Raw genomic sequence first — 27,883 nt, forward strand, 5'->3', positions numbered from 1 at the left:
CAGCATACGAAGCACTGAGACTAATTTGTAATTTGTGAAAATGGGCTATACAAATAAACTAAAAAAATTGAATGCTGAAGAGGTTCCCTACCAACGATCAAATAGTGTTCCGGAAGCATCGAGTGGTGGTGTTGTGAGTCATGTTGTTGGAACATGTTTCCAGATCGTTCCATGCTGGCGACCATCACTACCCTTCATAATGCTTCGGTTTGATTATAATCTAATCTGAAGCTGTGGATTTAATTGTTGTAATTCACTTGAATTCCAGCGTCATTTTAAAAACACTTTTCAGTCTATTTCCTGCAACAGTTTTAATGAATTTCAGCTTTATTCAAGTTTTATTTCAATTTAACTGGTCATTTCTAATTAAGTCATGTTCAGATAAACACGTTTTATATTATTCATTTCAGCTTGTTATACAGGGACATCCTAGTGGTACATTTTCCCAATTTATTTTGCTGACTATAACAGTTAGTACTTTAGCTATCACGTTTCTCTTAACTCTAATTTAACGCCAAGTGTGTTAGCTTCATTTAGTTTAATGCTTTAAATACTTGTCTAGATAGAGTACCAATAAAAGCCTGTGTTGGTTAACATGTGCACCAGTGTGTGAATATGTTTCTTTCTCACTTATTATTGCCATGCTTTCTACTTCCTCCTCGTAGGAGTGGGACTCTTCATTCCTTTTCCTGCAGCTGCTTTGGGAGGGGCGGGACTAGGAGTGGAAGGGGCGGGGCTTGGAGCAGGCTGGGTCTTGGCTTGAGGGATTTCAATGGGGAATTTAGGAGGGATGATAGTTTTAGGGGTCAGAGTTGGTTTCACCTCTGGCATTTTCTCTCCGTGACGGTACACACTGATCTGGAGAGGGAGAGACAGAATAATGCTAGTATGATGCAATCATGGCCCAAACATGAATTGTCTTTCCTCTGCGGTCGTATGGAGTTTAAAGGGCAACCCGCACCGGTCATGCAAACCTCGTACAGCATTCAAACACATCCTTTGGAGTTTTAGGTAAAGAATATTCAAGGTCAGCATTAAGCGTTTCTTTTTTTCATGATATAAACACTCTGAGTTCTACACAAATGCGATCATAAAAACATATCCCTGCTGGGCTCCAATGATAAAACAAGATTTGTGCCACAGATGGTCAGAGAAATTCCACGGCTCTGAGAAAATCCAGTAATTTGTGGTACACAGCAGCGACACTCACCACTATATCCACAGACTCCCCTCCGTATTTGTTCTGGACAATCATGGTATAGCTGCCAGAATTCTCCATGGAAACACCTTTGATCGTCAGACTGGCAAACTTGCCCTGATCCAGAGAGACCGAGAACTGAAATGTAAAAGCAAAGGTTAGAGAAGTGAGAACGCCAGCACGGGGAGTTTGGCATCATTTAACATTTTGAAACGCCTGTCACTTTGAATTTTATTTTAAAATAGATTCATATTTTAGTCAAAACAGAAGCATGAGCTTTGATTACCATTTTGCTTTCGCAAAACCTGAGCAGTGCTCGATGGGCTCGGTGGACACGAGGACAAATCATTTCTTCTCATCTCTTCACTATTCTTATCCGCTGAGCTCTGTGGGCTCAACCATGGAATTTGATTGAACGGCAATAAAAACACATGCGTACTTCTTGAGGCCACAAAGACAAAGCTATTGATGTTCAAAGCCTTCAGAGGAGAAGAACGCTTGTGTCGATGTTCTTGTTCACCTGAGACCAGATAGAGTTCTCGATTCTGATTAGTGTCATGTGACTGGTGCAGTGAAGACACCATCACAGTCATCTCTCTCTCTCTCTCATACCTTCCCCCTTTCACCCAGTCCCACATTTTGCCCTTTTCAAGGTCTGAGTAAATTTTTCTGAATTGATATATGTGTTATGCTAATTACATTCTTAATAAGATAAACACTTTTTTTTTAAACACAAAAGCTCATCAGCCAAAAAATAAAATAAGTCGTACAGTTTTTTGTTGCAATAGATGGATTTATAATTGCATTAATTTATTAGACCCATGTAGACTAATCTGTGGATTGCTAATGTGCTTCTGTTTGACTTATGAAAACTAGCAGCTGTATACGAAATGTTAGTTAATTACATAGTCATGGTGGTTTTGTGAATTTTTATGTTACATTTCTCATATTCACAAACAGTAACACCTCTTCAGTGCAATATTCTCTGGATCTGTATATATGTTTTTTCTGTTAAGAGTATATACTCCGTGGTAACGAGGTAGGGGAGATGCACTCCGGAGGTTTGGAGAAAACATCACTAAGGACGTCAGTTCTTGTTTTAGACAGATTATAAGCAGGTGAGGGAATTAACCTCCAAACGTAAGCCAATAGGAGCCGCAGGATGCTGACGCTGTTGAAGGAGTCTCCACTGACTGGGTATCGACTGGAGACTCATAGTGGAAGGCAAGTCGATGAGTTATGAAAGGTAGATTTGTTCCACTACCCATCCAGGAGTGTGCTGATAATGCTGACCTCGCCGAAAGTATGCAGATCCCTCCAGTGAGGGATTGTAACTGGTGCTGAGGTCTCCCCCAAAAGCAGATGGAGGCCCTTTTTTCCTCTTACGTTTTTGCTCATTTGTTTTTGCTTAATCCTTGAGAATTAAAAAAAATTGAAATCTCGAAACTATTTTTATGTTGATCTAAGCAGATTGCACCTTTTTTGGCACATCTGTGTGAAAGAGTAACACTGCACGTGGCTTGCTATTCTTAACAGATGAGTTGATGCTCACTCTTCACAACCTCTCACCATTCTGTTATTGTTTGAGCCGTCACAATTCATCAAAATGATCCAGTCAATTATGAATTGTCAAAACTGAACTGCTGCAGCTTTGTTCTGTTCACCTTCGAAAGAAATATCAAGTTGGACACATTTCTATATCAAATACATGTCCTTATACTTATACCAGTGCATATTCATTTTCTGTGTACTACAGTTCTGACATTTTATCTCGTGTTGACATTTTCATTAATCAAGTTTTTCTTTTTAATTAGCAAAAGTTAATTACGGTCATTTTAATCCTTATCACTTCAACTGTACATATGGAAAATGTGTTGAACTTTCAGCAATGTAATCAGTCACAGGAACTAAAGTTTATCATTGGGGATCTTTTCCATTTCATCAATTTCAGGTTGGTGTTTTATTTAAAAGGTGTTCTAGTTTATTATTCAAAATCTCTCATTTGAATATGACATTTCCATTTCTTCATTTTAGTTTGCATGCCATTTAAAAGTATTTTCATGAAAACTACGATATTTAAACGGTTCTTCTAGTCATGGTTGTACGTTGCATTCTGACAGTACAGCACACGTTAGGCTGTAACCCATATTCACAATATTGAAACACAAAGTAGCACAACATAACCCGGAAAAAGTGCACTGAGACCCCATAGCATCACCGGCCAAGTTAATAGAAACTCACTATTGCAATTGTGTCTGATTAATAAGGTCATTAATCATGAGAAAGACAGGAGGGGCTGGGTTGGGAAAGGGAGTAATCAGCTTCAAGATTCAGCAGTGGCGTGCAGTGGCGTGTAGTGTGTAGATTGTAGTGTGTAGTGTGTAGCAGGCAGGAACCAAGGAAAGGAGGGAGGCCTGAAGCGTTTACCTGATCATCAGCTTCCACATCTGATCCATTCTTCAACCATGAGACTTGAGGCTTGGGGTCGCCACACACTGTACATGTTAGGCTCAGGGTCTATAGACACAAAGATAACTTTTTAGAAAAAGAGTGCACACATTTAAAGATACTTAAATCACATATACACGTACCTTCTTTTCCATAATGGTTACCACATCAGGCAGTCCTCCCACTACTTTACCACGGTCTGAAATAAACAATTGTTCATTTTAATTATCATCTTTATTGGCTATTATATTGATGATGAACTTAATAATAAGATAACTAAACAATCAGAAGCAATAACTGTACAAAGTAACTATTACTCAAAGAAACAAGAAGAATGGAATAATTAACTCACTCTGCTCAGCAAAGGCCTCAGCCCTGAAACACACGGAAAATAAACAAAAAATAAAGTTAGAGATCTGTATCTTTCTCTCTCATTTAAGCAAACCAGCAGTGCACGTAGAATATTATACAACAATATAACCTCAAATGTATTTTGCGGTACAATGCCACGCTGACAGTAAATGAGTTGAAACTCAATCATATGTATGATATCATCAAGGGAATGGCTCCAGGTAACATGATGTGTCATATCATCATCATCATCATCATCATGTAGAGATCATCATCAGCAAACTTCACCAGAGCAAAGTGTTAAGTCCTGAGGGTGAAGAACACAGCGAGGAACTCATTTTTCTAAACTGGCTCATGCAAAGATCCTCCATTGTGCAACAGAGCCACAGTAGCGGGTACTTAAGACGACTTCTGTCTGCTAGATTTTGTTTGTTATATATTTTATAGCATTTTTGTATAATAAAAAACATTGCAATCGAAATTTATTGTAACTATTTTAGATGTTTCCGCTGTGTTGTATTTGGTGAGTGTATCTATAAAGTTGAAGTGACATCAAAATCCACTTTGGAAATAAGTGTAGTGCTTTGAAGTGCATCTAAAAAGGTCTATATATCTTTATTTACTTTTTTACACCCAAAATAAAAATCAATAAACCAACTAACATTTCATTTAGCTGACTTACATTCATACACCGTAGACATAGCTACGGGGAGCAATTCAGGGTAAAGCGTCTCGCTCAAGGATACTTCAACTAGGGCCGTGAGCGGGTATCGAACCTCCAACCAGCTGATTGAAGGACGGACCCGTTCACCATCGACCCGCTAGGTATTCTGTGTTTGGAGCCAAACCAGATTATAATGCAGTTCATCCATAGATTTAACATAATCTGTTCTACAGCAGGAGATGATGCTGCTGTCGGCGCGGCGTGGGAGGACCGGAGGTCGGCCACGGGACCAGATGGCTCGGGGAACTCTGCTCTCCTCTCGGCAGATTGATGCTCAATCAGAAGGGCATCGGGATGTCACTTGTTTCAATGTGTTTAAAAAAATCTTGAATTAAATGTCTCTCTTTGAATGTTAATTAGAAGAGGGAGTTGGACAGTTTCCTCTCTGCATGCAGTGTTTTAGTGTTTAAAGTCTACTTTTTTTGAAACAGCAAAAATTTAGTATGTCAGGTTTTGGTTTGTCCCAATTGGTCAAAAGGATCTCTGCTACCGACTGTAACTGCTTCTATTCAATAAACATTGATTTATTTTGTGCTCAAATTATAATACTATGGGTTTTTGTTGTTGTTGTTCTTGTTCAATAATCAGGAGCTCAGTTTGCATAAAGCTATACAGTGTTTACAAAAATATCAATACAACCATGTAGCACAAGTACTCTCAGTATCCTGGCCAATCATAACACATTGTGTTCAGTAATGAAACAGTGCAAGTTCAAATGTGAAGGAACCAGTGATTCTCCTTTAACAGAGCTAGTCCGACCAACAGATGCACAGAAAAGGGAAGAAACAGATCTGAAAGTGTCGTCTTACTTAAGTTTCTGGAACTCAGCGAAGGCCTTCTCATACACTGTAGAAGACACAAACAGAATGTCATTGATCACAACAGCAGTAGACGCCCAGCTCTATGTCAGAGTAGTAGCAGTGATCGTCTTGTATCAATACTTGTTCACATAATTTGGTAAAAATAAAAATACACTACTTTTAACAAAGCTTCAGAATGTGAGAATCATGCCACATCCAATCCAATACGTGTCAGAGATATAACTCTCTGGAACATACTGAGCATGACGGAAGGACACTTTTTACAGCCAGTTCTCAAGCTTACGAGTGTTTGATGCACAAAAGATAGACTTTGGAATGAGTATCACTTAAAAAGTCTTAAACTACAGACTGGGGCCAAGAGCTCCATAAAAACAAGTGACTGCATACTTTCCCCATTTTTACAGTATTATCAATAAAAAGAGTGAGTGACGCAGCAAATGAGAGAGAAGGTACTGACCATCACCACTGAGATCCAGGGTGCGTTTATTTGAGTTTTCAGAGTTGGCGATGACAATGGAGTATACTCCTTTATCCTTCTCCGTTGGCTCAATCACCTGTCAATCAATTAATCAACAAACCCATCAAATAATTAGTGCCTGGCTTTAATTCATGGTTTAAAACTAGGTCATTAAAATGTAAACGTGTTTACACTGAAAGCAAAAGAAAGACTCACTGTTTAACGAATTAAGTTCAATTAATTAAATTTGTATTCATGAGCCATTCTTAAAGTGAGATTATCTCATTTGTCTAAAAGTGTCCCTGCTATCACCTCCACAAAGGGACTCTGAGGACTTTTAGGCAACAGTTCCACTACCGGAGGGGCTTTACTGTCATAAATGATCCATGCATAATTCAATTTAGAGATATATGCTGTTCAGCTTTATACAGGAGACGATAATACCTCAATGGTTGCCATAGCAGGGGTTCCTCCAATCACAATCTTGTCACTGTGGGAGAGTTTAGCATCACTGAGGAGAAGAGAGGAGAGGTTAGCGTGTGGTTGTGTGTGTGTGTGTGTGTGTGTGTGTGTGTGTGTGTACATGTACTGTTTATTTGTGTGTAGGTGAATCCTGTTGTGGAGGAAATGGAAAATCATCTTTACATGCCTGCCTGATGTTACGCAGAGGCATACCAATTTCTCTCTTTTGCTATATCCCTACCTCACTCTCTCTCTCTCATTCACATAAGGAGCAAGGAGAGGTTAAAAATATAATCTCCATCATTTTGTTCTTTAAATAATTGATTAACAGAAATGCCTCTACTGCCCCATGACCCCTTTTTCTTTTTTATTTCATCTTTTTTTTTTACTCACTCTCTCTATTTCCCACATTATATAATCTGCAGGGTACGACAGAGTGCTTTTAACCCTGCTTCTTTATGCTGTAGAAAATGATAGGAATGGGATTTTGTCACATAACAGAGACATTCTACTGCAATAACCAGGGTAATGAAAATATGTGCTAACAGCATCACACGTTTTATTATGTTGGTTATTGTTTTTGCCACTCCCAGCAGTTTAACTTGAGAGAAAAGCTAAAAATGATTTTTATTTGGCAGACTTCAAAGAACACTCTTATAGCTTCTAAAAACACAACTACTCCAAAAAAAATGTGGTTATTGTCATTTTTTTTCTTCGTCTTCTTAGTACTACTTGTTGCTGGTGTTGTAGTGGCATTGGGAGTGGCGTTTTTAGTTTTATAAATATAAATTCTTACCGATGACACCAGCTGATGTTCATCTCTGAGGTGTAATACTTCATGTGACACTGCAGCTGAATGCCTGTTGCTGTGCAGTTAATCACCAGCTCTGCTGCACTGGCTCCTGGAGGAGGTGATAAAGGTGATAGAGGTTGTGGAGTGGCACATTTGACATGGGAATCAGATACATATTTCACATCTGCTTCTTGATAACCTGGCATCACCACCGCCGCTACACGATGCACTTCATTGCTCAGAATTAATCAAATAAATTCAAACTTTCCTCTGCAGCCATTAGACCTCCCTTTTATGTTACCTTTATCCAGCTCGGAGGGCAGAATTGTACTAACGAAGCAGAGTGCAGACTGTTTTTGTGTCGCATTCAATAAAACGCTTCAAACATCAGAAGCTTTGATTACTTTTTTTTATGAAGCTGTATACCTAAAAAAAAAGAGTTTTATACGACAGAATATCTGCATGGAACTTTGTCACTGCGGATTACAAGTGTGCAAGTGTGTCATCCACCTGGTCACATCACCATGGTTTCCCATTATCACAGTAATGAACCTTCTTCTCCTCGGCAACCACTGCTGTAACACTTTCTGCAGAGCAGTCAAGAGGCTGTATCTTAAAATAGGAGTAAGATGCTCCACCACACTGTCACTGTGACAGCGCAGAGGATTTTTAAAGTGATTTCACCACATGATGACATGATGACCAAATGCTTCCAGCACGAAAACTTCTGCCACATGCTGACAAGTGTGTATGTGTGTTCGCAGTGAGATTTTAAAAACAGAAATGTATCAGCCTGGTGATGGATCTACTAAATCTGCGGTGTGTACATCATTTGAACTTGATCCCTTCAGTGGAAAGAGGAGGATGATGGTGATGTTTAGTACCGTTTTTAATGTGGATATGTGTTAGTGAGATAACCGATATCTGTGTATTTACCCGTGTGCATTTGTGTGGGTGTGTGAGTGTGTAAAAGGCAGATACTTACCAGACAGTTGGCTGATCTTGTTTATGGCATCGTCAAAGACTAGAAGAGAGGCAGAAAAACATGGGGTCAGGAAAAGAGCTGCTGTAGGACAATGACAGTCACAATGCTGCCCTCTGGTGGCTGCATTAAAAATTCAGCATAAAAAGGATCAAATGAAAAATAATAATAACATTTCTCGGTAACATTACTTATTTAAAATGGCAAAATGGTCAGCTAATCATTAAATATTTACTAACTTATAATATTTAATGGATAAAGATTATGAAAATGACTCCTATTTAGTTGTGCCATCAACATGCATACAGAGAAAAAAAGTTGGGATTTTAAAAATGCATTAGTTTACCACATACATTTGGATAAGATGTATATCCCTGTCTCCCACTTTTTAATGAGCATCAAGCTTGTTTTCAGTTCATGCTCAGTTTGAAAACCATGCAGCTGGCAAGCAGGTGAATTGCTTCCGTAATTAATCAGCAAGATGAATTAAGGAGGACAGATATGTTTACCTTTTCCGGAGATGTCAATTTGACTCATGTCTTTTCCTCTGTCATCACTGATCGTGGCCTTATAAACTCCCGATGTCTTCAGTGAAAACTGGAGAGGACACACAAAATAAATTCATCACACAGTGTGTAGAGGATAACAAACCCAGGTTGTTGAATTGTAAATCTGAACCCATTGTGAGGTCTGTGTGTCTTTGTTTTTGGATCATCTGAGAAGGACAACATTTTGTAACATTGCAGCATGTTTGCATCCAAATCAGTGAATACAATATGTTCTCCTTAGTTCAGCCCCTACCCTACATCCTGGTATGTGCATGTATAACCATACACATATTATTATTGTAGACGGTTTCATAGCATTCAGAATATTAACAGTACCAAAGTAATATTACCAGTTTGATTGGCAGTTTGCACAGTCCTGATCCCAGGTCAGGCTTCACATCAGGGACGATCTGGGTGTCTTCTTTAAACCATTGGAACACTGATTCCTTCTTCAAGTTAGAAACCTGCAATGAGAAACAGAACCACATATATTATCAACACAAACTTGTAATCATATCAAAAGTTACAAATTAAAAATAGTTTTTTGCTTTTTATATAGCAGATCATCCAATCCCCCAAATGATGTCTTAGATTGGCCTCTGCCTTTAAAAGTCACTTATCAGAATGTAGATGTTTTGCATCTCATCTTTTAATGGCCGCCTGGGCTATTTAACACTTCAAGTGTAACAAGACCATCAGAGTTGCTCTGTATCTATATAGCTCCACCTTAAATAAACCTGTTAGCAATGGCAGTAATGCTGCATTCTCAGATTTAGAACTCATTAACAGACGCAAAAGTCAGTGATGTGTGTAAAAGTTAAGTTTAAGTACTGAGATATATCAACATGTGCACTTTGGGCAATTGCTCTCACCACAGCTCACAGATATCAAATATCGCAAGATAACTTTGGCCTCTAGTACTATTATACAACACACATATTGTACCCTACCTTATCATCTACACATGAAGTATACTTCTGTGGGTTGATGCTTCAAAAGACAAAAGCTAATGTGTATAGTTACAACAATCCCTCAACTCAATTCACTGTCCATGTCTACATAATTAAAAATGCATTTGTTTGAGCTAAAGTGACAAACATATCTTGGCGTCAGATTTCCTCGAGGGCTATGAACAATACTTTGATTTCATAATTATTATGAGCTTCATTCTAACAAAGCCCAAACCAAATCCTGACAGTGTAATTCTGGTTATTTTCAATCAGAACCTACTCATTCCACAGGATTTTAGCATCACATTCTCAGCGTCCTCGAATGGCTAATAAGCTATTAGGTAGAGAGACTAAACTTTGTTTGGAGTGTAAATATTCAATCATTATTGCAGTTGCCGTTGTTTACCTTGCAGACCAAAGTGACAGAGCAGTCATCTCCAACCTGAAGGGACAGGAACTCACTGAAATGAGGACCTGTGGTGGATGAAGGCAGGAGAGAAACATCAGCTTAAAACAAATGACATGTGGACCATGATTGCATGAGTTATATTAACTGCCGTATGCATAAGTAAGTTATGTATGATGATTTGTAATATACGTAAAATACCTCTAGGGAATCTACAATTGCACTTATGGTTGCTGTTCCATGCATTTATACATTTAGGATGTATTTTGTTCGTAGCTAGCCATTTCAAATGGGTCCATTTTTAGTTTTAATGTTCCAACTATACCACTTTAGGTAAGGCAGTTCCGTTTCTTCCCTGTAGATGTATCATTAGATGAGTTGTCTCCTAGGCAACATAGTGGTGAGCTGGTCTCAGGCTGAGTAGAAGCTCGAACATGCCCAAGAAAGAGTGGATGATGTTTTGTATTTCTTACCCTCCTTGACTCTGATGTACTCTCTCCTCTGGTAGTCAGCCTCAGCCAGTGCTGCTTTGAAAGCTGCATGCACACACAGATACACATAAATAGAGGATCATTAAAATATCAAAGTGTTGCCCGTAGTTGCTATATATTCTGTCAGTGGATTAGCTTGTAATAGTCCTGTGTATCAGAGCAGAATCATAATTTCTGACATCAAGCTTCATTACTTGAATCTGTGCGTGTCCTTCATACAGAACAGCTGAAGAAAACATGTCATGTATCAACTGATTTCCATAAAGTAGACTCTTGCGGTAGAGATGGAGTAAGTCAAGCAAACATATAGTATACACCATATACAGGCGGTGTTCAGTGTGACTGAAGCTTGCCAGCATATCCACTGATTATTAAGAAGGAAATAAGGATTTAATAATGGCAAATCCTTTTTGCACATGTGGGCGCAACATCAGCAGTTTACATGTTACAACTGTGGTTTAATACCACAGTGAAACCTGATTGGAGATCACAGTGTTTCCCGCAGGATTTTGAGGGACTGAGTGGTCCTCAGAGGGACACTTAGAGAGCAAAATTAAAAAGGCAACAACTATCAAGAACTGTGTGCTCTTGTAAGAAACAATTGTATTATTTGATTTGATATTCCTTTATTTGTCTCACAGTGGGGAAGTTTCAAAAATGTACATTACATTAGTAAGTAGGTAATAAAAGGAAAGGACTGGATCGCAGTCAGTTCTAGCCGGGTTGTACGGTTTAACCTCTCTTACCATCTCCAATCAGAACCAGTGAGCTCTGTCCTTTGCCTCCTCCATCTGTGATCTGGCAGGTAAATGTTCCCTCATTTTCCTCAGTGACATGGTCCATGATGAACTCGATGATACCTGTAGAAACGTCATGACCCATCTTGTTGGGCTGTGGAAGAATAGAGTTGTCTGTTAAGGCCATAACACACGAGGATAACTTTTCCACAGTGACTTTATTATATCACATCTTACATCAGCTCCAGACAGTTCCTTGTTATTGGCAAAGAATTTGTAGGTGACTTTGGGAGAAATCTCCTCAGCCTGCAGCCAGAACCTCATTCTGCCTCTTTCCAAAACCTTATAGGCCAACTCGGATTTCAGTGGGATGACTAGAGAAGTGAAGAGGAGAACAGAAGTGTGTGCACATTACTGCACTTACGTACAAATATCGTAATCATACGTGACAGAAGAGGACATGAGGCAAAAGAGCAGGTGAGGTGAATGGTGGTTAGGCAGGTGATGTAAAAGCATGTAAGACCTTTTGGATACAAAAAAGAAAAAAGAAAAGAAAGAGAAATGTCTCCTAAAAGAAGAAATATATCTGAAAGGTTCAAAGCGAGTAAGAACAAAGCAATATAAAAGGCATAAAAGGGAAAAGCTGATAAATAGAAAGAGTGGGTAAAACAGATTAGACACAGTAGAGAAAAAGAGAAGATTAAAAGGGACAAAGAGCAAGATTAGGAGAGATCGAAAGAGTCAGCTAGAGGTACTTACTTGGGTGTCTGATATCATAGCTGAGTGCCAGCATCTTTGTCAACTCTTGAAACATAAAGAGACAGTTTAGTCATTTCATGCAACCATGAGCACAAACAAGAATTTAAAATGCATCTTGCACTTGGTACATAGATGTCATTTTATCATGCGGGTGCTTCAAGTACCAAGTTTGGTGTTGTAGAACTCACTGCTGTAATTGTGTTTAATAGGAGGAGACAGATTAATGAACAAACACTGAAAGACTGAAGCAAACACAGCCATAGGAAAGACAATATGGTTCTTAATAATGTTTATTATTAAGCCTTGTTTTTGAAAGCCTTCTTAAGTACCACCGGTATAAGTGAAATAAATCAAATCTCGTAGAGCAGGTGTTTGGAAATTATTCTAAATTAAGATAAAACAACTGTGGGCCAAATGGGAAGCAATAAAGGTGCACAGAATAATAATACGAGAGCCTCGTAGCGTACTGGTGCAAGAGCAGGAAGATTTTGTGAAATTCCCTGACAGAAAGCCCTTTGCTATTTGGACCAAATTTGCCCCAAGCTTGGAGAAATGTGCTCTGCTCGTATCCATCAGATGTGTAATAACACTGTCTGTTACCCACATGCCGGTGTGGGCGTTGCTAAGCAGTCTCGTTGCTTTCATTTGTCGTTTATCCTACACAGCGCCTCAGTTCTACAGAAAATAGTGTCGTTTTGATGAGTTAATGTTGCAGTGCAGCCGTTCAATGATGAAGGCAGGATGGAGGAAACACTTATTCAATGCTATTCCTATGAAATAATGAAGATATTGTGAGAACAACACAGTTTTGACTACTGGACAACCAGCAGACATCAGGGTGAGGGCCTCAGACATTCCAGATCCCAAAACTAATCTTTCATTTCTTCTATCTGACACTTGCCAGAGAACACCAATGCTCTCCACCCTGATGAGATGTATATTGTGTTATTATAAAGCAACAAAAGGATGTAGAGACACTAAAAGGACATATTTCAATACTATAGCTGGAGTCAAGAGAACTGAACAATCCTTGTCTCTTCCTCCCCCTCTTTCTTTTCTCACTTACCTCCAACAGACAGCTAAGACAGCTGCAAGTTATAGTTGTAGTGCACTTAACATTGACAATTGTATGACATAAAATTGAGGTATTACAAAAATTCTGAGGTAATGCAGTCTGCACTATGTGGCCACACTGCCATCTATTGGATTATGATATCTCTGTAACACTCAGTGTGTATATCGTGTGTGTAACACTGTTAATTTAGTGTGAAGTCAAATCAGTTATTAGCCTCTGAGTCATTCCTATTTTTGTTCCGCCAAGTCTCGCATTTCTTTAATAATATTTTAATTTTGATGCGCCGGCCCACGGCGGCTTCGGTTGAACCGCTCCAGCAACTCCTCCGCCACGTCAGCCTCGAAGTGAGTGGCTTCATTCTCGGCTCAGATAGACCTTACTACACCGTGTGCAACATTTAGTGTTTTTTTTGTTGCATTTATTGAATATAATATTCAGAAATATGTTTTTTAATCAGTGTCTATTCCTCTGAAACTAAGAATGTTTTTACAGCTGGAAAAAACCATGTGCTGTATATCTTCCCAGAACGAACGCTGGCTCTAAAGAGCCGCTCTCGTTTGAGGTTATCTGAAGATAGGGACGCGTTCCAAAAACCGATATTAAGAGCTGTTAAACAACTAAATATCAAAATATTGTCAAGCTCCGACATTACTGGTGCTTATTTTAAATTAAATTTTTTTAATGTTTTGATGTAACTTGTCATCGTGGTCAAATTAAATCCACCCCTTTTTAAAATATACTCAATAGTTTAGATTGTAGTCGTTTGGTATTCAATTTCTGCACATTTTGAAAGCCAGAGTTGGGCTTGGTTGCACCAGAGCAACACGCCCACACTGACTGGTGAATCCTACCTTCAGCAGAGATTGTGTAGCTGGATGACACTCCTTCTGTGTTGGTGACCGAAACAGAGTATGCCCCGACGTCCTCTTTATCCGCATTCTTAAAGATCAGCTTAGAGCTAAAATGCACGACGACAGAGACACAAAAAGATGATGCACATTTATCTAGCGTGTATTTAACTGTTCACGTGTGACACACGCTAAACAGACATTTTTTTTAAATGCCCAAAACATCTACATCATAGGTGTGCTTTTACACCCACCCACCATCCTACACAGCAGAGAGGGATTAAACATGTGATGAGCATTTGGTTTGTGTGCGTTTGTTTGTATATTTCTGTCTGTATTTATTATGTCCCAGTTACCAATCAAAGACATATGCAAGCGGAGCACTTACATAATGCTGTGGAGGTAGCTACAGTAAGTAAAGAGATGGAGGGTTTCTTTCTGTGTGTGTGTGTGTGTGTGTGTGTGTGTGTGTGTGTGTGTGGTCTTACTGGCTGCCTTCAGTCTTGATCACCAATCCTTTGGAGAAATCCGAAATTTCTTTATAATCTTTCTTCCAGAGGAACTGAGAGTCCTCGGATATTTGGCAGGACTCGAATGACAAAACGATGTCGCCCGATTTCTCATCCACAACGCAGGACACCTCCTGAGAGCCTGGGATACAAAGAGAAAATTACAAAAAGTGGACTTTTGAACATTACGCACATTTCAGTCTCCAAGCAAGGCGAAGACGGAATTGTCTGTAGATGTCTTTTATTTGAACTGTCGGCTCTACTGTTTACTTCCATACCGCCTCCGACATAAATTTGACAATCTGTTTGTGAATAAAAAGTTACCTTCCAAAGCCTTGGCAGTCACAGGGTCAGAGGCCATGGAGGCCATACCCACTCCTGCAGCATTGCCCGCACACACTCGGAAGTTGTAGCTCGTGCCTGCCTCAAGGCCTGTTACCTGAAGACGACAAAAAGACAAGAAAATAAACTGGCGTTGGTGAAGGGAGTCAGGCTATGGCTTTTTCTACACAGGCGTTAAACATCAATTTGGGTAAATTTGATCAGTACGGTAACTGACATGAACGTTCTTGCAGTATGTTTTGTTCAAACTGATGTAACTTATTTGGCAGATGAGAATGTGACTGAATTATTACATCCTGAGATCCACTAGCTACTGCAGCAGATATTTTTTAAACGTAATATGATAGACTAGCAACAAAACAGTTGTTTTTTGGTAAATAACAACATCCTTTTTATTTGAATAAGACAGTAATAAATTACATATGATGTTGATAAATGGAATGACCTGCTAACGTGACACATCATATAAGTCACATTGCTACTACTTTTTATACTAAAACAAGTATTTGTATCTCTCTTCTTAGCTCAGCCAGTAACAATCTACTTTGTCCACTAGATGTCATTGTTAATTCAGTTTGATATAACTGCATTGTGTCACTGCATCAACATTATAGGCTAGTACAGAGGGCTCCAATGGAGTCAAATGGAGACCTTTTCAAAGTCAACTTAAAGAAGTTATGGCATACCTTAAGGGCCGTAACTCTTGATTATGTTCATAATTATTCATTCATATAAACAATTTAAGTCCAAACTAATGGGCATAAAATACTAAAATGTACAGTCATAGAAAACTGATTAGTTTAGCACAAATTCACAATTGAGCTGGAACTAAATAATTTGGGGCGTTATTGCTTAAAGGCACACTTTGGTGGGCATTGGGGGCTTACTGTCTGCCAACATAACATTTAACGGCGGCTCAATTACGCCGCCTGTTGACGGAACAGTGTGTCACCTACACATGGCAGCGAAATTAAAGTAAGCCTCAGATTCACTCTAAAAAAGAAACTCTAAAAGAAATGTCCTACCTAAACAATCAAACATTTTCAAATATTTTCAACTAAGAATTTAATAAATGTATTATTTGTACCTCATTTTTATGTCAGATTGCAGTGTATTTAGATATAATTACATGACAGGATTTTAGAGAAATAACCATGGTTATCTGATAATCCTCATGCATGTACCATAAACCATATGAAAGGTGATCTCACCTTGAGGAAGCGGTGACTAACAGAAGTCTCGTTGGCAATGGTCCAGTCAGAAGTACCCTTCTTAGCGTACTCAACATGATAACCTGTGATTGGTCCAGAACCAGCATAAACAGGCTTCTGCCACTCAACCAGCAATGAATTGTCCCTCACTTCACCGAAGGTCAGGTCATAGACTGGGCCTAAAGCATCGAACGAGAGAAAACACACAAATACATTTACATTTGTGTTTATGATGACGTTTCAATGAAAACAATGACTCTCGTCCTCCTAGTTCTCAAGGCTATTTGGTTGACATGAGTCTGATGCCACACACTTTTCAAGTTTGAATTTAAAAGTGACCAAGTCAACAGATTACATTTACTGACCAGGCTGCGGCATGGTCCAGGCCTCACAGCTGAAGTCGGCTGACGGTTTGGCAGCTGATCCGAGACCAGCCAGGTTGGCTGCGTACACCTGGAACTGATAGACTGCACCCTCTGTCAAGCCCTCCACCTATATTGTTATAGCAATAAAATGTCACCAGTTACTAACATGCCAATCAGCCTTTTCTTCAACAAAACTTTCCAAACTCACAAGTCGCTCCAGCGTGAAATAGTGTATAGTCGTAGTATTTAAGTGCCTGCTTATGTAGTTATCCAAATTGACCCAGAGATCGTTCTTACAATGTGGAAAACCAAATTATAATTTAAATGGAAGGCACATATATAACTGACGCAGTTGTATCCAAGTTATGCAAAAGCTGTTGCTCCGTCTTCAGTTTGTTTTGATGCGTTAAGGGAAGCTAAACAACTGCCATTATTGTACCTTATACAGTCTTTCGCTGACTGATGGGATGTGAACCTCCCTCCACATGGTGGTTCCACTGCGTCTTTTGTCCACATAATACTCCTTGACTTCTGCTCCTCCAGAGTGAAGAGGCTTCTTCCAGTTTAGGACCATTGAATGGCCGTCACAGTTCAGCAATGCAATGTCGTAAGGAGCAGAGGGTGTGGCTGAAAAGGCAATACTGAATTTTAATTTTAATAATAATGACAACAAAAATACTTCACAAACATCATCGTGAATAATAATGATAAAAAATATGCCAATACTGACTGAGGGCAGCCTTAACAGTCAGAGTTGCAGACTCCTGGGATTCATCACTCAGACCCAGCTCATTGATAGCCTGGACACGGAACACGTAGGTTTCCCCCGTGGTGAGACCGCTAACCACAAACCTGCAGAAGCACAATCACATCATGAGCATCACTGCTGTAGAAAGACATGCTTTTGTTTGGTTGAAAACATACTTGGTGCTCTTGCGAGGTTTGTGATTGGCCGAGGTCCAGTCCTTGGACCCCTTCACACACTGGTCGATGTAGTAGCCAATCAAATTGTTGGGTTCCTTTGGAGGAGCCCACTGGATGAGAACAGAGGTGTTCGTTTCTCTGGTCGGAATCACCTGACCGGGAGCAGATGGCACACCTGAAGAATGCAAAAAATGTCATGTTAAAAATTAAAATTGCTCTTCATGAAACACAACAGCAGCTCAAGTGTGGATGTATTCCATTTCAGTAGAAATCTGTGTAATAAGGAAAAGAAATGGACACAACAGACCTTTGAGTTGCAGGGTTTCAATAGGTCCAGTCGGCTCGGACGGCTCACTGGCTCCGTGGATATTGGCAGACAAAACTCTGAATTTATATTGTTTGCCCTCTGACAGGTCAAACACCGCATACCGGGGAGATCGAATAGGAACCTGAGTGTTGACACGCTGCCACGCGCCACTGTCTACCATGCACTGTGGTAAGAGAAAGACAGAGAAAACAAGCTGGCTGTCACGATATACCCACACATACTAATACGCTGTGTTACATTCCAGCCTGGCTCTATTGCAAATATTCATTACAAATTCAGATTAATCTTCATTACTTCATCAGAAAACTTCTATATATATTGCATATGAAAACAATCTTTTTTACAGAAAAGAAAAATACTAATGTACAGCATTGGCTAATTGGGTGTTTCTTTCTCACCAAATTCAGCTTTTGAAATATTATATAATTCATATTGTTAAATCCAATATAGCAGTGTACAGAAAAGTATGTCATTAACATGCAATGCACCTATTAATACCATTCTAATATTCCTTTGATTAAGGTGGTTGGGCTATCCTATTCTATTTAAATGTGTTTTATATTTGCGTGTGTTTGTGTGAGTATTTTTTCAGTTGTAAGTGTGTGCATATACATACCTGCAAACTCATGAGGGGTGAAAAAAGTGACAACGGAGTGGGGGGTGGGGGTCCTCTGCTCTGACTAAGTCAGTGCCCACAAACCCTTCTAATAAGAATATAATAGATGTGTGTGTATATATATATATATACACACACATATATATATATATATATATATAGAATAGTTACAACACCTTGAAAGATGATGGTGAACCCGGTAAGATGGCCGCCACACCTTGAAATATTCAGTAATATTTATTTTGCATGGGCCCAGGTGTGAATAGGAGCGAGGCCCATTCAGAGAAATCTCTACGGCCGACTTGAGCGACAATCACACAGGTTAACAAGTCCGACGTTACATTATTGTACAAATCAAGTAACTTCCTGAATTGTGTGCACTTGAACACATTTTTAATTTCTTGAATTTCGAAATTATGAAAGAAATTAATTCCTTTTGTTCCTCTTTTATCCAATAACCAATAACCTATCATGTATAATAAACCTTCCCACCCACCCTGTGTGTGATTTCTCATCAGAGGCCCCCACCAAAAAAAATTCCTCGTTTGTTTGTGAAAACATTCATTCTTTGGCAATAAACCTGTTTCTGATTCTGATTCTGATTCTGAAGTGGCTGAATGGTTTCTGTGAGATTCACACACTGAATTCTTGCTGGAAATCACTTCTATATATAGACTCTGGTTCGGTGCTCCGTGACGTCACTAGCGACGTCACAGAACCAGAGTACAGACATGTCATGTGACAACGTTTCCATGGTGACGGACAAGGTCACGGTCCGGAGATCATGCACTGACAAGAAGTGACTTCCACCAGGAAACCTGTTTAAACTTTATATGCATGTACAAGTTGTGTATGTATATATGTACTTATATGTGTGCATACTACTGTTTATATCTGTCACGGGACACAACATGTAACTATCTAATCTTTCTTGGAACAATGTAATTCTCAGGCCAGCAGACTTGTACAATGGTGCTAAAACGCTAGCGCGCGATTAATATCCACTAGCTAAACGGCGCTAGCCTTAATTAACTGTCTTCACTTAAACTTCTACAGTTAATAACTGTCAAAATATAAAAGCGAGCGAACATAACATTAATATATATATGTGCTTATGTACGTTTCTCACCTGTAAACACAAAGAGACTCGCATCAACAGCTGCGTCACTGTCTGTGTTACGCTGGTCTAACTTGTTTGTTTAAGACAAGAATTACGGCACCAGTCATGGCAAAACCCGCTACTGCCCCCTACTGGCGAACACAAGTATAACAATATTAAAAAATCATTCAAATTAGGAAAAATGGAAAAGTAGCACATCTTCAAATTTAAGTGAAATTATTATCAACAATTTGTTTCTTGTATTTCTTCTCTTAAGCAACTAATTGATTAATCTAATACTATTTTTATCTGAACTTTGGTAGTTTTACAACAAAATGTATACAGTAGAAATATTATTCATGATATAATGATAGGAATAAAAAATATGCGTTGTCATTATATATCATATGGTTAAAGTCATTCATAAACCAACTTCCCTTTCTTTGGCCTGAACAACAAGGACTCGTGAGCTCTGCTGAGCCATGACTCTGTTCCCTGAGTCTGTTCTGCCTCTACCTGGCTGTCACTAACATTATAACTTCTATATGATACCTGCCATAAATATCATGATACCAGAATTCGATACAATACCATAAAAACAATATGATACCATAAATACGATACTGGTATATTTATCTATAATAGTAATAAATAAAACATCTGTATGGTTCACTTTTTACCAACTTTTTCAACACTTAACAAATGGCAGTAATATTAGTATTAATACAGCCAGATATTAATGAAACTATATGGTTCCATCATAGCATTGATGATACACTATGAGGCCTTTAGTCAGTATCTGACCAGATGATACAGAGTTCATCAGGATGAGCAGCTGTAGAGTTACATAACTTTACAGACTGTCTGCATTGGAGACAAAGAACTGAAACATTTCACTTCTGGAATCATCTTTTTCTTCTTCTTTTTAAAGCTGAAGACTTTAACTCTCAAAAGCTCCGCCACTTGACGCCACTCGCTGTGAGCGCTGCACAGCGCATTGCGTGCAGACAGCTTGACACGGAGCAGCGCGTGCGCTCTGATCGCTCTTTTAATGAAGTATTGATACAAAGAATATGCTAAATCATATCGTGTTTAACGTACGGGTGCTTTGTTAGTATCGATACACCGTGCAGCGTGACATCAGTAGATGTAGCGGGCTGACATTCAAACCCCCTAAACGCTGTCGACATCTGAACGCTGATTGGCCGAGACGCGACACGTCCCATCAAAGAAGTTTTATTGCGAAGAGCAGCACATCGCATTTTCTCCGTGTCTCACTCCAATCTTATAAACACCGGCCGGCCAGTTGACCCCCCCCCCCTACCCCAAAACACGATTCACTTGGATGACCTATTTCGATTTCAAAACGGCGAATTTCACCGAAAGGTGACAAATTTGCAGGTATGCATACAGTGTGATCCTGTTCTTTTAATCCACTTCTTGTGAACAGAGTAGGCCTATTACCAGCAGTATTGGGGACAGTGGGATGTTGTGTTACCTTTTCTATGTAGTACCACATGGGAGCCCTGCTGGAATATGCGGGTGCTTTCCAGCTCAGCACCACATATGTCCTGTCGGTTTCTGAGGCAAGAATTTCTGATGGAGCACCAGGGGGCTTTCCCTTAGCTACAGAGAAACACACGCACAAAGAAGATAAAGTACACACACACACTAGCAGTATGATGTGTCTTTCTACCCTGTACAGAGATATACTGGAAGGTTAAATGAATAATAAATAACCTGGAATCATGTATTAATTTAAGTCGAAACTCACCTTCAACTTCATCATGGTAAGACACAACATCTAGTTTTCCGCCGAGTTTTTTGGCTAAAGGAAGAAATAAAAAGGTGATGATCACATGATCCAAACATAAACCAATACTTTTACAACAACCCGTACATGAGGCGGTTTGAAGTGAAGCAAACTTCGCAGACATGCATTAAGTTCTGCAGCATCCCATGTAAGAATATACAAAGACGAATATGAACTACAGCGAGTAACTATTTACATTTACACTCGACCATCATTTTAAACCTTATATAATTCAGGGATGCTGTCATGGAGCAGGATAATAATTGCACTTCAACCACGTCTCATTAACATACAAACAGCAACATAACTAGTAAGCACCTACAGTCAGTCCATCCAAACAACATTGGACACAGGACACATATCTTCAAGTCTTCACAGGGAGGACGTTTCTCGATACTAATCCAGTTGAACCCACCATGCATCCTCTCGAACTCAGTGGGGTCCAGCGCGGCGATGGGAAAGGACATGCGAGATGCTTTGCTGATTCCGCGCGAGTTGACGGCTCTGACTCTGAAGTAGTAGGCGTGGCCCTCAAACAGCCCAGACACCGGGTATTTACAAATCTTTATGGGGTGATCATTGCACTGAGTCCAGTTTTCAGTTCCAACCTCACATCTACAACATAAAGAGAATCAGACCAGAGAATCAAAGGAGAAGTGCAGGACGATATATCAGTGGAGAGCAAAAGGGAGCATTACCTGTACGGCACCTAAAGACAATAACTCCTTCACTTCCACTGATAGTCAAACAAACTGTTTGTGATGACATGCAGCAAACAGTCTGAATGTTGGTCAGGCTATCGATTTATGGTGTTTCTATCAGTAACTCCTACTTGTCCACAAAGTATCCAAGGATTGGTCCCTCTGTGGTGGTGTTTGGGGGCTTCCATGACACAATGACATAGTCCCTATTGGCATCGTGGATCTTGATGTCCATCGGAGCACCGGGCGCACCGGCGACTGGGGGGGGACCATCTTCGCAGGAAGTAACACAGTGGCATTTTAATAATCATATTGTGAGTAAGTAATACACATTTAAGGAATTATTGTAACAAGAGTTATGTGAAATCTGTTCCATCATGTTAACACAGAATAAATCCCGATGAAATAAAGACCCAATATGATTGTGTGATTGCCGTTACCTGAGACGGAGATGAATGCACTGTGTTCTGCGGTGCCTCCTTTAGTGACCATGCGTATTGTGTAAAGGCCTTCATCGTCTTTGAAGAGGTTGGGAATAGTCAAAGTGGTGACTCCTCTGCCGGTTTCGATCTTCACCCATTTAGAGTCAACCACACGCGTGTCTGAAAATGAAAAAGCATGAATTCAGTGTCCCTTCCTGCATACTTCTGAGTAATCACCCTTCTTTATTAATGTAAGAATATGTTTCTATAAATGATACATGAAGTTCGACTGCATGTAGTGATGTTCAATGCATCAGAATCTACTTTTATCCCACAAGGTACCTTTTATGTAAATTCTACAGACACACTGTAAATTAACTCGTAAATTAAGGCAATATCACTGGAGTCTATTTAACTTCTTTCACTATAATTAATTAGCAATGAAAATAGGGTCCGTAACATATTCCCATTATTCCTCTGCTCTGCCTCCGGCTGCATGTCGACCAGATTGGGTTTGGTAATCGGGGTGGCAGGCAGAATATATTAGCAGCAATTAAAGTTCAATTACTTTGTCATAAAATGTTACTTTGGATCAATTACCATCTCTATACCACTGTGCCTCAGGCTGCAGGTTGGCCAGGTTGGGGCTCAGGGTCATGGTAGCAGTCAGCCTGGCAGATTCTCCCTCAGTGGCAAACACTGGTCCAAACTTCTCCAGAAAGGTGATGTTTATTTTGGTGTAATTGATCTGGGGAAGCATGGCGGCTGAGAGATTGGAGGGAGGAAGAAAGAGAGAGTGAGAGCGAGATGGAATAGGACTGTTGGTAAAGGCCTGTTGCTTCACATACTACTTTAATAAGAGAGACATACACTCCCGTTCAAAAGTTTGGGGTCACTTAGAAATGTCTTTATTTTTCAAAGAAAAGCACTGTTTTTTCAATAAAGATAACATGAATCAAAAATACACACTATACATTGTTAATGTGGTAAATGACTATTCTAGGTGGAAACGTCTGGTTTCTAATGAAATATCTCCAGAGGTGTATAGAGGCCCATTTCCATCAACTATCACTCCAGTGTTCTAATGGTACATTGTGTTTGCTAATCGCCTTAGAAGACTAATGTCTGATTAGAAAACCCTTGTGCAATTAATGTTAGCACAGCTGAAAACAGTTATGCTGGTGATATAAGCTATACAACTGGCCTTCCTTTGAGCTTGAAGTTTGAAGAACAAAATTAATACTTCAAATATTAATCATTATTTCTAACCTTGTCAATGTCTTGACTATATTTTATATTCAATTTTCAATTCATTTGAGAAATAAAAGTGAGTTTTCATGGAAGACACAAAATTGTCTGGATGACCCCAAACTTTTGAACGGTAGTGTATATTATTGCTAGTGGTACTGATGTTGTCATTTCTGGACACATTTAGAGGGGGCTGTAATTATGAGAGTTACCTGTGAAAGGCAACCATGCATATGAACAGGACTCCTCCTCCTGCTTGTACCCTAAATGATTAAAAAAGAAACACACCAAAAGTACATCATGAGTGTATAATTTCCTGAGAAAAAGAATTGTTGTACTTTTGTTACCTTGGAATCAGCATTTTATATCTACATAAAAGTCCTCTTTATCCACCATGTATCAACAGAACGGGCAGAGCGGACCAACCACATCTCACGCTCTCGATAGTACCATTTGCGTTTCTACGTATATATATAACGCTCAACTCTGCCAGAGTTTACCATTAAATGTATTTTGTTAGTTAAGGAATAATATTGAAGTTTAGGAGCTGCCATTGTGTATGAAAACATGTGACCTCCAACGCGTCCCGACGGTGTCGCAGCACGTGGGAATGCGCTGCGCCTTTTTGTCATGAATCATGAATCTAGATTAATAACAGAGCTGATATTTATTTTTTACTTGTATTATATGTAGATCTGGGAAATTTATATATTTTTTAATTTCCTCTGTGTATGTGGTTGTGAAGACCCAAACTTTTGCTATAAAAGTATTGTTCTGATGGAGCTCTTTGCTAAACATCACACTACAAAATCAGACGCAGGGTAATCAGGACTTACTCTTAACGATGACGGAGGCCTGACTAGAGGCCTGTCCATGGCTGTTACAAGCCGTAGCAGTGTACTGGGCGGTGTCATCAGTTGAGCATCTATCACAAAATAAAGAATAAAACACAAGTTTCCAGGTCAATAAACTCAGGTTCTCATCGACTATTGTGGTAGTTTGATTAAAAGATTGCTTAAAACTGCTGAAAGACGACACTGAGTGTCAGGGTTGTGTTGTAGAAAGGATCGTAGTCACCTATATCAAGCCTTAGCCGTTAGTCACGTTTAGAGTCATCTGTTAAATTATGGGAAATGCCTACGTACTGGATGCTCTGTACAACCAGAAGGATCTGCTCCAGCAGGACTAACTGTAAATCACTGAGGAAACCAATGCATTTAATAAGCAATAATGTCCCACATCAATGCATTATGTTACCAGAGATAATCAGCAGCTGAGAAGGCACAGTATGGATTGAGTAGAGCCCTGTTAGGACCTACAACATGGGCGGATTGGATAGATGCGTGATAGACATGGCATTAGATATACTACTAGGAGACAGTGGGACAAAGCTGTGACATAAGCCCATTTTCTTTGAAAATAGATGACAGCACTTTTCAGTTGGAATTGGTTAAATTTCCAAGAAATTCCCCCAAAAATGCTAATTTTACACACTGCAAATCCTTGCAAGATGTAGTATGTCACATTCTGTGTCTCTTGTGATTTGCATGTGCTTCCTTTGAATCATATTTGAATGAAACGTGGCCACAGATGTTTGACAATCCTTGTAAGCCCCAAGCAAATTACAGAAGCTTCCGACCTCGACGAAGTGCTGTTCTCAGATGGTGCAAGCACTGAAGACTGCATTTACAGGCTTGTTGGAGAGATGGAGAGAGAAAGAGGCACAAGAGGGTCAAAGTCATGTGTTTGGTCTCCCTGTCATTAAATGCCATTCATTATGACTTGAAGACCAGCCTCTTTCATTCTCTCTTTTATCCTGAAGTCTCTTCTTCCTTCTGTCTCTCTCACTATCCCGTTCTCCTTCTGATGCTCGCCTCACCAACATGTCCACAACCTTATATTACCCCAGTATCAGCTAACATGGGAATTTCCAGCCATGCAGAATGCGTAGGCTGTTGCGGTCATGCGGCTGTACCAGAATGCCATGGTGTAGAGATTTAGGACTGAGAAGTTGGGGGTAGGGATTCTGCATTTTCTCTTTCTGTCATGAGCAAGGCTTAAAATTACAACACGCTGCTGGTCATTTGTAATTAAAAAAGGATGTATCCTCTAATGTCTTCCAGCCTAATTCAAAACGTGCTTTCCCAATTGCATTCAGTGTAAGTGGTATCCTTAGGTGGGGTGAAGGAGTATTTGTTCCAAGGAGTTAGGGTTGTTGGCGGAACTGTGTGTACGTAACAGACAGACGGAGCTAAAAGGTGACTGGATCCAAGGAGAGAGTGATGACTGAAAGAATCCTTGAGGTTCATGTAACACTGAGGTCAGCACACGCAATGCAACAGCTGAGCTTCCTAAGACTGGAAGGAGAGCAGTCAGTCAGCTGACGATGACGTTATTGCTTTAGTTTGAATCTGTGCACCGAACCTGATGGGACTGACGAGAAACGTTATAGATCCTGCAATTGACATATCATGCAACTCAATAGCATCTTTCATTACACCTTTTTTACCCGATGCCCGAATCTTTCTCTCCATCTCTGCAATTTTGTCTTTCATTTTAGTATTTTTACATTACAATGCTCTCCCCAGAGCCACAGAAGACGTCTGACAAGTGTTTCCATAAACCGAGGAGTACTACAACCTTATCAAGTTAACTGACCTGTATGAGTAAGATTGGCAAGTGCACCTTTTCATATATAAAAATATTGTATCAAGTTGTCAAAAACTCAGCAGGAGAGCTTTTAAAATAATAAAAAAGTAATGTTTTCACATATTGCACCTTGGTATCTCAAGAGTATGGACTCCACCTTTAGCTTCAACCAAGTACGATCCAGATGACAAGCACAGGATCACACCATCTTTATACCTGAAATAGAGAAAAGATCACTCAAGACATGTGGAACCATAATATAAAACCTTTTAACATCAACCTAAGTAACATATCTACTATCATTAAGGCGAAAAGAAAGAGATGATAGCACGGCCATCCTATCCTCATGAAGGTCTTCGGTTGAGTTACTGTCAAAGATAAGAATTAATTAGATTACCATGTTAGAATAATTGTTCTTGTCCTTACTCACCATTTTACAAGCGGCATGGGGAAGCCATCAACACTACAGAAGAGTTTGATTGGAGTGTTTTCAAACACGGTGTGGGATCGGAGTCTGGCCGTGAACTGTGGTCCCCTGATCATCGGCTCCTCACGAACATATTTGTCCATCATCTTTGCCCTTACCTAGCCAGGGAAACAATACCATAAAGCAAATCAGTAATAAACTCTTACTCACACGACCTCCGACATTGCTATATTTGACTATTATTAGACTAAATTATATATTCTAATAAATAAATAAACATTCGTAAAAACAATGCGGTTTACCTACCATTGTCTCAATAAGAGTGGAAAGGGAAAGTTCAGAGATTCTTACCACGTTCTGGATGCGAGCCTGTGTTTTGTGCTCATATCTTTCTTCCATCGCCTCAGAACTAAAGACAAACAGGAGGTCAGTTTTGCTAACAATCAATGTTGTCTGTCAACACAGGCGGAAAATTCAGTAAATACTTAAAAATATATAAATTTTAACATCTACGTCCTGTAAAAATATTCAAGATGTAACAGTAGGCTGATATAAGGGTGCATCTCTGCCCGAACAGATACAGTAAGTAACCCTAGTTTCAAAACAATAACAGTGTGAGTAAAATGCCTTGTGCTGTTGAAAGTGTGTGATGCGTGTTGACTCTTCACATATGCAGCTGTTCAGCCTCAATGAGCAGTGCTGTATGTTGTTTTGATATGTGCAACAGCTTGTATCCAGTGCTTGAAATCTGATTCCACCTTGCTTCTTGCTTGTAACTATTTAAAATACTTTAAAATAAAGATCATCCACCACAATCCAAATTCTATGAGCAAAGAAAAAGCTCTGCAGACCAACTCGCCTTTCTCACATTTTACTGGGAAATGGGCTTTTGTCTCTGTGGTAACTGGAGTAGTAATTATTTCTGATTTATGCAAAGACTGCAGGACACCTTCCAGAGGTAGAGCCTCCCTGCCCGAGCCTGGCGTACCCAGCCACCTATCAACATGCACTCACCTCCAGTATGACTCTCCTGTGAGAGAGGAAGAGACACCAACTTAACGAAAATGTCATAGGACGGCTCGCTTGGCTGGCATCAGGGAGCCGTAAGAGGGGTCATTACAGGATTACTGTTTAACATCTGTGTCCAAGACACAGCAGTCTGAGCTTTAGAGTCATTAG

General features: G+C 39.6%; 1 protein-coding gene across 1 annotated transcript in view; it reads right to left on the reverse strand.

Annotated features, from left to right (window-relative positions):
• Window positions 1–292: 292 nt before the first annotated feature.
• Window positions 293–27,883, reverse strand: part of myom2b (myomesin 2b) — a 31,931-nt gene continuing 4,340 nt past the window's right edge. The window contains exons 3-39 of the mRNA XM_056412886.1: window positions 27,056–27,113; window positions 26,708–26,862; window positions 26,407–26,493; window positions 24,465–24,553; window positions 23,841–23,891; window positions 22,981–23,145; window positions 22,399–22,560; window positions 22,090–22,231; window positions 21,673–21,872; window positions 21,219–21,272; window positions 20,943–21,070; window positions 17,709–17,892; window positions 17,402–17,576; window positions 17,208–17,329; window positions 16,917–17,104; window positions 16,478–16,604; window positions 16,113–16,291; window positions 14,884–14,998; window positions 14,539–14,701; window positions 14,054–14,160; window positions 12,128–12,172; window positions 11,606–11,742; window positions 11,378–11,522; window positions 10,614–10,676; window positions 10,141–10,208; window positions 9,135–9,248; window positions 8,746–8,833; window positions 8,240–8,278; window positions 7,258–7,363; window positions 6,444–6,510; window positions 6,000–6,096; window positions 5,531–5,567; window positions 3,999–4,021; window positions 3,790–3,845; window positions 3,626–3,715; window positions 1,211–1,336; window positions 293–858 (exon numbers count right to left, since the gene is read on the reverse strand). Coding sequence (XP_056268861.1) covers window positions 649–858; window positions 1,211–1,336; window positions 3,626–3,715; window positions 3,790–3,845; window positions 3,999–4,021; window positions 5,531–5,567; window positions 6,000–6,096; window positions 6,444–6,510; window positions 7,258–7,363; window positions 8,240–8,278; window positions 8,746–8,833; window positions 9,135–9,248; window positions 10,141–10,208; window positions 10,614–10,676; window positions 11,378–11,522; window positions 11,606–11,742; window positions 12,128–12,172; window positions 14,054–14,160; window positions 14,539–14,701; window positions 14,884–14,998; window positions 16,113–16,291; window positions 16,478–16,604; window positions 16,917–17,104; window positions 17,208–17,329; window positions 17,402–17,576; window positions 17,709–17,892; window positions 20,943–21,070; window positions 21,219–21,272; window positions 21,673–21,872; window positions 22,090–22,231; window positions 22,399–22,560; window positions 22,981–23,145; window positions 23,841–23,891; window positions 24,465–24,553; window positions 26,407–26,493; window positions 26,708–26,862; window positions 27,056–27,113 — 4,162 coding nt within the window. The 3' untranslated portion in view covers window positions 293–648. The remainder of the gene's footprint in view (window positions 859–1,210; window positions 1,337–3,625; window positions 3,716–3,789; window positions 3,846–3,998; window positions 4,022–5,530; window positions 5,568–5,999; window positions 6,097–6,443; window positions 6,511–7,257; window positions 7,364–8,239; window positions 8,279–8,745; window positions 8,834–9,134; window positions 9,249–10,140; window positions 10,209–10,613; window positions 10,677–11,377; window positions 11,523–11,605; window positions 11,743–12,127; window positions 12,173–14,053; window positions 14,161–14,538; window positions 14,702–14,883; window positions 14,999–16,112; window positions 16,292–16,477; window positions 16,605–16,916; window positions 17,105–17,207; window positions 17,330–17,401; window positions 17,577–17,708; window positions 17,893–20,942; window positions 21,071–21,218; window positions 21,273–21,672; window positions 21,873–22,089; window positions 22,232–22,398; window positions 22,561–22,980; window positions 23,146–23,840; window positions 23,892–24,464; window positions 24,554–26,406; window positions 26,494–26,707; window positions 26,863–27,055; window positions 27,114–27,883) is intronic.

The sequence above is a fragment of the Pseudoliparis swirei genome, chromosome 4 (assembly GCF_029220125.1).
Source record: "Pseudoliparis swirei isolate HS2019 ecotype Mariana Trench chromosome 4, NWPU_hadal_v1, whole genome shotgun sequence".
In the NCBI taxonomy this organism is placed as follows: domain Eukaryota; kingdom Metazoa; phylum Chordata; class Actinopteri; order Perciformes; family Liparidae; genus Pseudoliparis; species Pseudoliparis swirei.